The 14,483-nt window shown below is 35.9% G+C and overlaps 1 protein-coding gene across 1 annotated transcript in view; it reads right to left on the bottom strand.

The window, feature by feature from the left end:
* LOC306874206 (glutamate receptor ionotropic, NMDA 2B-like) overlaps positions 1 to 14,483 on the bottom strand; it is a gene marked incomplete at both ends in the record, with an annotated part of 110,395 nt that overhangs the window by 94,425 nt on the left and 1,487 nt on the right. Inside the window, one exon of the mRNA XM_079424074.1 lies at positions 556 to 1,173. Within this exon, the coding sequence (XP_079280200.1) occupies positions 556 to 1,173 (618 nt within the window). The remainder of the gene's footprint in view (positions 1 to 555; positions 1,174 to 14,483) is intronic.

The raw sequence follows: 14,483 nt of genomic DNA, 5'->3' as shown, positions 1-14,483 counted from the left end.
ACCTTAATGTTATGAAGCAACAAAAATACTTTTCGTACATAAAAAAAGGAGAAAAAAAAAGACTTTATTCAACAATTTCTTCTCTTCTGTGTCAATCTTCAGTCAATCTTCATGACAGAAAACTCTCGGATTTCATCGAAAATATCTTAATTTGTGTTCCGAAGATAAACGAAGGACTTACGGGATTGGAACGACATGAGGGTGTTTAATTAATGACAGAATTTAAATTTTTTGGGGGAACTATCCCTTCAATTCATTAGCTTACAAAGAGTAATATATATTAACTTACTAAGGACATGTAGTAAACAATTTACTAAAGACGTAGTAAAAAACTGAAAAGCCATGGACAGTTATTTTTGTGGCTAACTTTGCATATGCACTTGTAGGAGTTAAGATGCTAAATTTATGTGAGGACAGTATTTAAATGAATCATGCATGGTGATTTACTAAGGTTTGCATGAGTCAAAGTTTCTTATAGGAGAGCATAATTTGTCCTCATCTTAACCTTTGTACCTCAAATGCCTTAAAATGTCTATGTAGTTGCGTTTGTCATACCTTGGCTGCCATGATCATGGAAGAGCCTCCACGGATGCCCAAGATGGGGATGTGCGTCTGAGCCGAGATGAAGTCCAATATCTGGGCGATGGCCTCCTGATCGGTATCGTCCCCAAACACCACACCCTGGAGCGAGTTCCGGAACATCAGAGCACAGATGCGGTTTATGATACTCTTGGGGTCGGTTTCGTTCATCGTGACCAGTTCGACTTTCGGAGGGAGAGGCACGTGGAGGAAGTCCTCTTTCTCCAGACCTTCAGAGAGGGACACCTCGCTGGAGTTTCCCACAAGGATCACTGCGATGCTAAGGCCTTGAGCAAACTTTGGTGGCAATGGAGGACCCACTGGATTGACTCCTGGTGGCGGATAATGAGGAGGGCTGATTATCGATTGGCCGCGCTGGCCGCCGCTCATGCCCCCGATGGGCGTCCCGATCCCGCCTCCACGGCGAGACTCGCAGATGGGGAAGAAGAAGAGAGAGAGGAGAAGGAGCGAGAGGGAGAGGGGCAGTTTGGAGGAAGAAGCCAGGGAGACGAAAGACAGGACGCGACGGTCGGAGAAAGGGGAAGAGGAGATGTGGAGGCTGACAAGCATGGCGGAGGAGTGAAGATACAGTCCCTGCAGACAGAGAAAGAGAGGAAAGAGAGGGAAAGAACTTCAGTTTGGGAGCTGAATTCACAAAATCCACACGATTTGAACTTGACTGGTGAAAGTTGAGTTGCAGTTCGTAAGTAAAACTGACGAGAGACCTGTGGTTTTAAAAAGAGCATGTGTCCTCATTTCAAGGGTTTGTCGTCTTCATTATTGAAATATGTTGGACAGAAATCACAGAAACATAGGCAGTCTTGGGAAATGAGGTCGTTTGCAGCAGTCACACAAACACACACACACACACACACAGGTTTATCTAACTAAGGACATATAAACATTAAAACTAAACATTTCTAATATATATATATATATATAAAGCTAATTAAAATTAGTAGAACAAACCCCAAATCAAATTTTTGATAAAAAATATAGTTGAATTATTTGTACCCTTAAAGGGGTCATGAACTGAGAAACCAAAATTCCCTTGATCTTTTATCTGTACTATTAAAAATATCCTTTAAGTTTCAGAACTCAAAACTTTGTCATTAGTCTAAAAACAGCTTATATTGAAGCCAGTCTGCCAAAACGACAGCTTGTGGAATGTGCCACTCTGTGATGGTGTGTATAAGATGGTGTGTAATGGTGTGGATAAGCTCTGCCTCCACAGAAAAAGATCAACGCCTGCTTCTACAGCGCTGCCTGTTTAGCCCCGCCCACCTATTTGCTCATGTAGTGTGAATAACAAGAGGGGCGAATGCAGGTCTACGCAAAAACCAAACAATAAAGATGGCTCCGAAGACAACAAGACAATGTACAGTGCCAAGTTTTGGAAAATGCATTGCATTGTCTTTGCATTGCCTTCTTTCTGATTCCAATGTTAGGAAAGAGTAAATTAACTTCCAGACAACGTCAGTAAGAACTCGGTCCTTTGTTCACTTCATTTCACCTCAGATGTGTCTACAAATAAGGCACAATTCGACGCATGCTTTCCTGAATATATTTTGGAACCAACAGTAATGTCACACCACACACGTGTGAGTAACTGTTTTTATTACGTAGTCACTATTGCTTTGTTATTACAGTTCGTTTCATATGAGTGTTTAAGTGTTTTTAATCTAAATCACTGCAGCATCTATCTGTGAAGGTTGTAGGCTGTCAAACATACACAACTATAAGCCAATCACAGCAGTGGGTGTTTACTTCTGAGCCTACAATCCGCCACGCCTATTCAAACAGAGCGTTCTGATGAGGGGGGTCAAAAACAGGACAAAACAAAAAACAAAGGCAGTTCATGTTTTGTCTGATAACAATTTGGTCCTCAAACTATTACACACTTTAATGCAGGATACTGAGTTTTCTTTATCCACTAAAAAAATACATGTGTTGTGTTTTAGAATCTGGCCAAAGTTTCTCATAGGAAAGCATAATTCATCCTCATCTTAACAATCTTTGTACCTAAAATGCTTAGGTAGCAGTTGTGTAGCCGTCATACCTTGGCGGCCATAATCATGGCTGACATCCCAAATGGAGGTTTTGTCAGATTTAGCTAAATTCTGGTAACATTTGGTTCTCACACTTTTTTTTTCAATGCTGGGGAATGCACCACAATGCAATTCAAAAGACCTTGATTGTGAAGCACAATGAGAGAGAGAGTAACTATACCGCCGCTCCCTATACGCAGAGTACGCAGTTTGCGTAGGGCACCAACTCCCAGGGGGGCTCCATCCCAGTTGCTCAAAAAAAACAAAGAAGAAGAAAAAAAAACACTTGAACATTCCTGCATCCGCAACCGCTTGCACCTCATATTTGCGGATGAATGCAAATGATCATAACTGATAGACAACTATGCCCGTGAAAAGACATCAGCAATCCGGCACCGAGAAAAGAAAAGAAAAAAAAAAAAGTGAAAACGAAGCCCGTGCATCACTTCATAATCCTGTGAATTTTTTTTGGCTGTTGACGTGTTTTAATGTCGGTAATAATTTAACCCCCAACAACGCATATAATCTGACTTTCTATGTTCCCTTATGAAAATTAGCCATGGTTTTAACACAAATAAAATCAATTCATGGTTCTTGTAGCCATGGTAACAGCAAATTAACCATGGTTTTGTTACTTCAAATAGCAATTTACAAAGAAGTATTAAGATAATAATTTTTGTGGTTATAAAAAAAGACCAAAGCCAACAGCCTTTAAAATGACTTAAAATGCATTATATAAAAATAATGAGGCAATAATGATTGGTTAATTAATAATTATATGATTCATCAAAATACATAAAGTAGGCTAATACAAAATAAACAATTTATGTACATTACATGTCATTACAAATGCCTGCAAAGGGAGCCAAAGGCCTGGTAATTGCTGCTGTTACACTTACAGGACGATCAAATCCTTGTTTAACATGCTATTTTGACCAAACATTTAATTCATATATCCACTTGATCTTTAATTTTGGCCAACTTTTTGCTATAGATGACACAGCCTCTATAATTTCTTCAACAACAACAACAACAAAACATGTGGACATCAAAACCCTTACAAAAATTAACCATGGTTTTATCGTATAAAATTAAGAAAAACAAATTCTGAATGCTTGCGACTATAAAATCAATCAGACAACTGTATTAATAAAGTCATAGCCATAGGTAACTGAGCTACAGTTGTACTTTATAAATAATACAATTTATTTACTTTTATATTTTATTAAAGTTCTATTTTGACCTCTATAGTGTTTTTTTGTTTTTGTTTTTTTGTTTTTTTTTTACTTCCATAATATTTGAGGGAGGGGGCACAACAATGCAATCCTGCTTAGGGCACAATTTGGCCAGCAGCAGCCCTGTATATATACAGAGAGTAGTGTGCGTACACTGAATACCAAATGCCATTAGACGAGTAAGATACAAGTTGATTTATCGGCAAACAGCATATTCACTCACACACAACACACAGTGACTGACATTTGCCAATTATCTTTCTGTGAAGACTTTATAAAACACTTGTTATTTAGAGCCATTTTCATTAGCAGAGGTGTGGAACAATTTAGTCATTAGCTAATATGTTTGTATCTGTTTGTTAATAATGGCATTTCTGAAACACATTAAAACACAAAACTGCTTGATCATTGTCGTTTCATGTAGACATGTTTTCCATTAAAACAGGAAGTTTGCATGGACATATAGTACACTACCATTCAGTTTGGGGACAGTAAATATAATACTTTCATACAGCAACAATGCATTAAATTGATCAAAAGTGACAGATATTTGTAATGCTACAAAAGATTTCCATTTCAAATAAACAATGTCCTTTCTAACTTTTTATTCAACAAAAAAGCTGAAAAATGTATCGTTTTCACGAAAATATCCACCTGTTTTCAACATGGATAAAATAAGAAACATTTCTCAAGCATCATTCAGCATATTAGAATGATTTCTGAAGGATCAGTGGAATAATGATGCTGTAAATTCAGCTTTGCATCACAGCAATAAATTACATATTAAAATACATTCTAATATAAATTCTATTTAAATAATGGTGCAAAAGAAAATACAGTTTTCTAAGTTAAGTGACTTTCCATTCTGTGAGGAAAAGCATATTATACCAAAAGCATCCTGTTTTTGAGGCTAAAAGACTGAATGACATGCCAGCTAACAGCCACACAACATTTCAAGGGGTCTTTAAAGAACAGGCACACAAAAAATAGGGAAAGAAAAACATGGTGGGTGAAGAGGAGGACAAAAAGATGAAAGGACAACATAAGGGAGGCATTGCTCAGAAAGAAAGCAAACCCGCTTGAAAAAGGAAGACTGCTTTTACAAGGCTAATTATTGGAGGTTTGTCAGTGCTAATTGCAGGTACACATGCTAATTGTGAATTAGCTCTCTTCTGCTGCAGACGAGAGAAGAGACGGAGGAGGACAAAGTGTGGGAGGAAGAAAGAGAGAGAAATCGGTTGAGGGGGAATGGAAAAGTATAGAGATGGAACTGCAAAACGGAATTGAAAAACGAAAAGGAGAAAATTAGGGGACTAAATAAATGAAGCAGAGACAGAAGGAGAGCAGTGACGAAAAAGAGAAAGCGTTCTAATCATCAGCTCATTAAAAGTAGGTAAGCAAAGAGAAGCACGCAGATCGGAAGGATAAGCACTAGATAGGGAGATAGAAGACTAGGAGGACAGCAGCTGGGTGAACAAGAGAGGGAGGAGAGACTAAGATGCTCTATTTGGCTCTGCCTCTCATTTTAACAGCACTTGGTTTCCATAGCAACTATTCAAATGAACCTTCCTCCACACACACAAAAACAGAGACTGCTATATACAGACACAGTTATATAGATTTTATAGTCTTAAAGTCCATAGTAACACCTATTCACAGTCAACTGAAAAAGGCATTTTATACAAATTGTGAACATACATGATACCACCATCTCTTGCGATAAATAAATAAATAACATAAAATGAAACACACACACACACCTCCCACACATTTTCTCCTAAGAAGCCTAAAGGCTCAATGTCAGCTCCACAAATGTTTTTTTTTTTTTTCAAACTGTATGTTAGAGAATCGTCTGAAATGCTTGAACTGAATTACAGCTGATCCACATGTAAAACACACACAACTATATGTAGCAGACTTCTGAAATTAAATCTTTGTGTTTCAGAGGTATTAGTTGAGGGAAAATTCATGTTCAGATTCTTTTAATGTTAATTCAGTTATAGGCATAAGGAAGATCATTTTCCTTACAGTACAAAGAAGAAACCAATGTTTTTTTACATGCTTATATTACCATACCATTTTCAAAACCATAGCACAATGTAAAAATGTTTTTAAATATAAATTTTTTAAAACTGAGTTTGTACATAGTATATAATTTATTATAGTTTTTATTTATTACGACTGTTGTTTCACTTAATAAAATAATTGTATATTATTATTAATAATACAATAATTTTATATAATATAATATATTTAAACTGAACTGAGTAATCCTTTAGCTCACTTGTAAATCATTTTGCGTTTCATGTCATTGTTTTTGTCATTTCATTTCAATTCTTTAAAACAGTGCAAAAATATTTAATAAAAGTGCAAATATCCATGGAAGTGCAAGTGAGTGTGTTATTTGCTCTGCAGTTCATTAATCTGTCCATTTTCACTAATTTGATCCATTCAGGCCAAAATGCAGTCTGGTGAGAACCTGATGGATGAGCTCTATTGCATGATCAGCCAATGACAGTGACATGGAGGCACTGATTTTCACTAGTATTTTGTGGTTTTCTTGTATTTTGTCTTAAAAGTCAACCCGAAGTGCTTAAGGAAGATAACAGTAACTATCTCCTTCTGAAGCATTGTCGCTGTGGATGGTAATCTACACATTAGTCATTTACATTTCAGTGCTTCTTGAGTCAAAGACGAGACGTCCTATTTTGGTGTCTGCATCAAATAAAATCTACAAAAGTGATACATAGAAATTGTATACACAGAAAGCATAATAAATGCAAGTAAAGTGTCTACTAGTTTCAAATTGCTTTTGTGAAAATATAATATTAAAATATGGGTGAAATAATATTCCATAGTCCATTGTTCTAACAAAAAAGCAAATGTTTATCTAGCGTATTGATTATTTTGACAGCTATTGGATATCTTCCGTTTTCTCTTGTGGTTGTTTTACAGTAAGTAACTGTATTGCACATCTGTTTTATATTAGATTTTTTAATGTGTTTTAAATAGAAACATCTCAACCAAGCTTTGTCTCTCTTATCGTTATATAGGGAAAAAAATATAAGAATTTCTACATAATTTATTATTAGAGTTAAAAAAAATAAAACATTACTTGATCATGTAGGGCGGGGGGAGGGGTGGTTCTAAACATATTTATTGAGTGGAAATCCTGCCCTCAGTTAAATTTAGTTTGTCCATTGAGGTTGGCTATCTATCTATCTATCTATCTATCTATCTATCTATCTATCTATCTATCTATCTGTGTAGTGGAAAAGATTAGATTTAAAATTTCACTTAATTTGTTTTTTGCACCATGATCCACCATGAGACTTTTAATGTCATCCAATGATTCATGTTCTTCTAAATATGCCTGACAAGATTTTTTTGGTATGAATACTGTTAAACTGAATGACATTTTAGTGGATGTCTTCTTTAAATCATGGCCAATGTATGATGTTTTTTCTGAAAAAAAATTTAATCAAACAGGACACATTCTAATGTATGGAAAAAAGGAAAGCTGTAAAAATCTATTGTTTTGATCCTTGAAAACCCTTTTTCGTTTTTAACCCCATTACATAAATACTTCACACATCTACTGTAACATTTGTTTTGTTTTTGTATTGTCAGCTACTTGCTTCTTCAGTACAAATGCTCCCAGACATACATACAGTATATACTGTACATGCTTGCATACCCAAGCTGCATTGTCACTGTACATGGATGTTTGTTGAGAAGAATTCCAGAGTCGCTCAACATTTGCTGGATGGCTACTAAATCTTAAGTTTAACTGACACAGATGACAAAAAATGCTACATATGCACACACATTCCCCGTGGTGCTGTATAATATCCATGCATCTGCCTGCTCCGATAGATCGCTCTCTCTTGATTTTCAGTTGTGCTCAGCCTCAGGCCTGATTGGCAATTGGCTTAAGATGTGAGAATGGTCCCCAAGGGTCCCAGATTGGCTACAATGGTCAGAAAGCTTCCAATAGGCCTGGACCAGTCTGTTGGTGTCAGCTAAAATGCCATTTAGAAAGACTTATTGATCTCAAAAGCAGTCGCTGATCAAAACTCGACCCAAACCAACATGATTGCTGCAAACCAAACAAGACTTACTAGTGAAACTGACACCATTAAACTAACACAGGGAAGGGTATAGACTACACAACATGCGTGACAGATGATTCATAGGGTATCCAGACATTGTGCACGTTTTAGAGGGCGAGAGAGGATGTGAAGTGAATAAAAACAAATGTGTACATTTGAGCACTGTAATATATCTCGGTTTCTTTCACTGCTTCGGGAAACACAGATAAGGCGTTTTTCTACGCCGTCCTCCATCTCAGTTCTTCCTGGCGAAGTAATAAATTATGTATTCAACAAAATGTTTGTACAAAAGCCCATCACAGACTCCCTCCCATCTCAAACGAGCTCTGTTTCAGAGCGGGAGGGAAAGCTTTGATAACAACCAGAAACTGAATTAACATTCATTGATGCAGTTATACAGAATGAATTCCGATAAACCCGAGACAGTTGATTCAATTCCGAAACGCACAAAAAACATTATTTAATTCAGCATGGAGAGATGACAGAGGTTTGTAACAGTAAAACCATATGCACACATGGACTCATACACAGACCATGCTTAAAGTAAGAGATTAGGCTTGTTTTGTAATCCAGTGCAATACTATGGAGGTATGCAGCCTGCCTTTTTAAATCAAATAATCCCTGGGGTACATGTAACACACACACACACACACACACCAACCTACACGCAAATAACACTATCACAGGGAAATGTCTTGATATTTACCGCTAACTAAGCTCATTTTCATACTTAGACATTTAGCCAGCACTTCTGTCTTGGCTTCCTTGCAAGCATACGTGGTGCTCAAACACACACCTCGCACACAATCTGGTCTCTAAGGTATATCTGTCATAGCAGTGTGAGCGCGGTACCATTAAACAGTGTTTATGAACTACTGCCTCTGAGCTGTAACCTTTATTGAAGTCCTCTCTCCACATAATGACGCTTAAACAACAGCCAGCAACGGTTTGCTCTGATTGCAACTGAGGCACAGATGCTAAAATCAAGATTCCTGGTATTAAAGCAGATTTTTTTGGGGGGCAATCATTTTGTTTACCTTGAATATCTTTGAATAGATTTGGTCTGTTTAGACACATTACAGGGGTAAAATCAGGATTGTCAGACACGACTGTCTAAGGTGAATCTCTATGTACAAACAGGTTTTTCAAGAAGCAAAAATTATTTTGAAGTAGAAAATAATCAACATGATTTGAATATTATATGACAGAACTGGTGTATCTAAATCAGAAGACTTCGCTGTTTATTTGATGTGCACCAATATTAAAATGTTTCAGTTCAGTGATTTAAAAATTAAATAAATATATAATACTTTTATTCAGCAAGGATGTAATAAATTGATAAAAACTGATAGTACAAAAATAAATTTAAAAGCAAATAAATGCTGTTTTTTTTTACTTATATTCATCAAAAAAATCCTTGAAAAAAATTCAGCATGGTTTTTACCAAATAAATAAATAAATTAATTAACATGTTTTGAAATTGTTAAAACCCACCCCACCCAATGTACTTGACATGAAATTACACAGCTTTACATTATAACATACAGTAAATATCAAAGTTTGAGTTTAGATCAGGAAATCATGCATTACGTGGCATATGCACATTGCACACAGAAACACATTACTCACAAAAACAACCAAAGGAACAGACATATGTTCACACAAGCATATGACACACACATACATTCACAAACACACACAGCCCCAAACGTATGCAAATCCATATGTGCCCACAAACCGAACTTACATCCCCACAACTTCACACACCTATACAAACACACAGAATGTGTGAGATTCTACGTGGAAAGTTTTTTGGCTAGCAGATGCAGAGGAAAAGCAGCGCTACCTACTGTATATATGCCAAATACTGTAGGTGTTATGAATGGCTGCAATCATAACATCTGTATCAGAGCGTACACACTCTGACAGACACGAACACACTGCTGAGCAGGTTTTCGGGTGAGAGATCACTTCCTCCCCTGAGGGCTTGGTGATGGCCTGCTTCTGTTTTGACCAATCACACGCGAGCATTGGCTCACCCCCCTGCCCATTGGTCATGGGTAATTAATTACCAAGCTGTTCCTTGTTTAGGCCAAATGAATATCAGCACATGGTTACCATGAAACAATGAGCCCCATCCCAAATCACTCAATCGTCCAATCCTCAGCGCGTTGTAATACACCATGTAGCGTTCACTAATGTACATCGAAGGGAGGTGGAAGTAGACTGAGATACGAGCATGACCTGTGATGTGATGGACATCCTTTACTAGGGTACAGAATGAATACTCATAAAATCACAGACTCCCAATAATGGTATTCCACAACTACAAGCAGGTCACTGAGTCAAAAACAGCACTTCAAAAGTTCAAAAATACTCTACAGATGGTCATTAAATTTCCGTTGTCATTAATAGTTTGGTCTGCCTGTTGAGCCGAAAACGATTCCAGTAGATGATTTGAAGTCCTGCAATTAACTACAATGCTACAAAATCACAACAGTTATGTTATTAGGACCATTCAAGTCTTTATAAGAGACATTACACATTTTGGTCATAAGAGATCATTCGGCAATAAAAAAATATTTGGCAATTTTTTTATTATTATTGTTGACATTGCCAATAATTTTGACTCATTAAGGGGCAATATTTGATTGACTTCAAGGGTTATTTTTCCTTTATACGGCCATTTTTTAATTATCTTATTAAATATATGTTCTTTTTTAAATACTGACATTTAACCAGTTACTTCAATCAATCACAATACTATAGACTGTTACAAATCTTTTTTTTTCAACATCAACAAAAGCCTTCTTTACACTGCAAAACTGGAAGAGAAGTTGCATCTGACAGGGCATTTATGTTTATTTATACAGACTGCTCATGCACATTAATTTAGACAAAAATTGCATAATGTTAATGGCCTATATATATATATATGTATCATGCTGCAATATCGTTACAAAATTATTATTGTTGATTATTGTTCCTGCTATTGCAATATGATATGAATGATTGTTGATGAGAGAACTATAAAATATCCCTTACAAAGGGAAATGAATTCCAGGGAGGCTAATATTGCCTCTTAATGAGCTACATGAATTTCTGACCCTGATATGAAATTTTATAATGAACACACATGTAAAATCGAGCAGAATTCAGTCAGAAAGATTTTGAGGGGAAACAGCACATCATATTCTGGTTAGCTACAGATGACAAATGAAAAGCATGAAAAACAAAACTGTTATTCAATCTGGGAATACATTATATATTATATAAAGAGAGGTGAGTAAAGAACACTGAAGCAGTCCATGGCCTCAGTATAATGTGAGTTAACTTTATACACTTTCGCAAAACCTACCCTTATAATCACGAAAGGTGCTACACTGCAAAATCAATCTCTTACTTACATCTTTTCTGCTCTTTGTTGTTTATGATGAGAGAATTTGCGAATGCAGATTGAGAATTCAGTCAGTGAGCGCGCACACTGAACAACTCAGTGTTCTCCGCTGACAAATCAAAACGTTTCTGATTGGATGTTCATTCATAAGCTCAACAGAAACGTGTGTGATTGGTTATATTGCTCAATGCTGCAAACCTCACACAAAAAGAAATCTGAGGCAAAGTCCTGTAAATGTAATGCCACACTTTTCATTCACATGTCACACAAATTGTGCCCCCTTTTTTTATTTTGGGGGGCATTTTTGTTCAATTTAGTGGAATTTTTGCCCCAAGCCCCCATTCATTTCCAACGCTGATATATACAGTATATACAAAAAAATATATGAAATCACTTTTATTACACTTATATAACATGAATCATTACTCAATCTGTCAAGATCTTTCCTCTTTCCTGAGTGACTATTCCGAGGTGTGACATGAAGACAGAAGACAGGGAAAAACGAAAGTACTGTACAGTTAAAACTTTTAAGACTTCTCCTCTGGCAAAAACATTTACTAATATATTCAAATGCAATTTTTATGAGTCTTGCAGAAATATTGTCACTTTTGAATGCCCCAAGATTACAGCATCTATCTGGGCCATACTAACCAGTCAAGTCTTGACCTTTTGACATAAAGACCATTACTACCTATGACAATGTGTTTGATTAGAGTTTTATATTAAACTCTAGATGATGTTAAATCTCCAGAAATAGGATTGAGCACCCCTGCAGTAAAGGCAGACAGCTAGAAAATGCAGACCAAACATTTTTTAGGTGACAGCTAATCTGATATATCCAGTATTTCACACTTCACAAAAAATAACAGCAAAGCAAAATATGGTATTGAACTGCAGGGTTTGGTATAATGATATCTTGACTGTTGTCTGCAGTACAGATCCGCTTACTGGCAACTTTCTCATCCATATCCTCCATTCCGAAGAAGCAGAATGTCATTAAGTGACATAATGAAAGACAATGAAATTACACCATTAAATATGCACATCACTCATCTCAGAAACTTACGACACTGTGCATGACCGGACAAGAGCTCATTAAGTCACTGTAACTCTATCTGTAATGAAGTCATGTGCTGTGATTAAGGCTAAGCTTCAACCATCTTAGGGACGAGAGCCAAAATCACTCCTATGGTGATAGAGGTGTGAATTACAACAGGTGCACATTGATAAACTGGTAAATCATCGCCATGGGGGATCAAAACACACACATGCACACACAGCCGTAACACTTTGCAAACTGACCTGTGCCATTAGATATTGCTTTTGTCATGTTTATGATTACACGGTGACGGGAGAACACTGTTAAATGCGCCCCTTATACACACTGGAACCAGATCCCCTTAATTTGTTAGTCAATACTGTTAAAGCCGATGAGAAAAGACCAGTGCAGGATAATGACCTCCATGTCATGTCAATCCATCTCTCCTGCTGCCACAAACACTTTCACACAAAAGTGTTTATGCATTTTAGCAGACAACAGTTTGAACTCTGTAACCTGCTTTCATTTTTCAGTTTTATCTGACAATATACTGCTGTACCCAAGTGAAAAAAAAAAAAAAAAAATACACTTTCAATTTCATTCAGTTTAGCTTAGAGTTAAGAGCTCTTTTCCTTTATAAGTCAGTTGTTTCTCAGTTTTATCGGTTGTTTTCTGCATATACCTATTACATCTGCTATCTTTCTATTATCTATTGCTGATATTTAATAATTAATGATAATTTGAAACCAAAAATAAAATAAAATAAAATAAGAAACAAAATAAAATAAAATCCTACTGAATAAAGTGAAATTAGTTTTGTTGGAATCATTTTGGAAATTATTGCATTAGGATCCTTCAAAATTATTAACAAAATTCCTATACTGGATTAAGGATTTTTTTTTACTAGGATAATGCTTTTATGAAAAATACATAATACAATTTAATAATTCATTAATACAAATAAAAAAATCTCTATTTTATCTTTTTTGTACATACACCTCTACATCTACTATCTTTCTATTTTCTATTGATATTAAAATAATCAATAATAATTAATGAATTTCAAGCCAAACAAGTCAAATATGAATCCTGTTTAAATAAATAAATATTTTTTGGTTGGAATCACATTGGAAATGATCACATTAGGATCTTTCCAAATTGTAGTAGGAATTTTGTATTTTATAACTGGATTGGCTATATTGGATTTCCGAAATGTTATTGTGCATTTTTCATGAAGTATTATAATTATTTTTATTATTGCTATTTTTATTAATAATAATACAATTCTTCTTATTCATATTTGATTACTTTATTAATACATTTTATTTTTACTAATGATAATAATTTTTACATTATTATTAATTTTTTTCTTTCCTTTTTTTAATGCCATGTCAGCTTCTATGGCTGTGTTCATGGCAAGAGCCAGGTTTGGTTATATTATTACATTTTATTATTAATAATAATAAATGAACAGTCCTTTACTGGAAAGTACACAACATTCTATCCCTCCAAATTCACTTTCACTGTCTTCACTGCAAAACTATAAAGCAAATAAGCACCGAAAACAACACTACACATCTAACATGTTTCATCATCCATCCCTGCATCCCTAAGAGGCTTTTATTGACTATTATCAACATTTATACAAGTCAAATTTCCCCAGTTTTCAGGATGATATAGGCCCGTTGTTTACTCATTCGGTACACACATACACCAGTGCAATGTCGAGCAGTACATCGTCAGCCAATTTGTATACACAAGCAAGGTGTCTACAGCGTAAGTATCATTATTTATGAAACAACGGCTGACACAAAATCAGATTTGTACCATCTCTGTGTAGCAGTTATATCATTGAAAGTCTAGAATGCCCTCGTGTCCCTATGTTCCGTTGCCATGCCAACAGAGGCTCCGTTACCACACCAACAGAATCTCTGAGTGATGCTTCACTCTGAAAGACATTCCACACTGTCCTCATCCCTCTGGTCCCCGTCAATTAACGTCAAGCTTGATTGACAGCTGCTTCGACCCCAATGACGTGGGTAAAAAAGGCTGTCACCTCACGTTAATCAGAAG

This window comes from Barbus barbus (assembly GCF_936440315.1).
Source record: "Barbus barbus genome assembly, chromosome: 8".
NCBI classification, from domain to species: Eukaryota; Metazoa; Chordata; class Actinopteri; order Cypriniformes; family Cyprinidae; genus Barbus; species Barbus barbus.
Note: the sequence above shows the minus strand (reverse complement) of the source record. Positions and strands in the feature narration are given on the sequence as shown.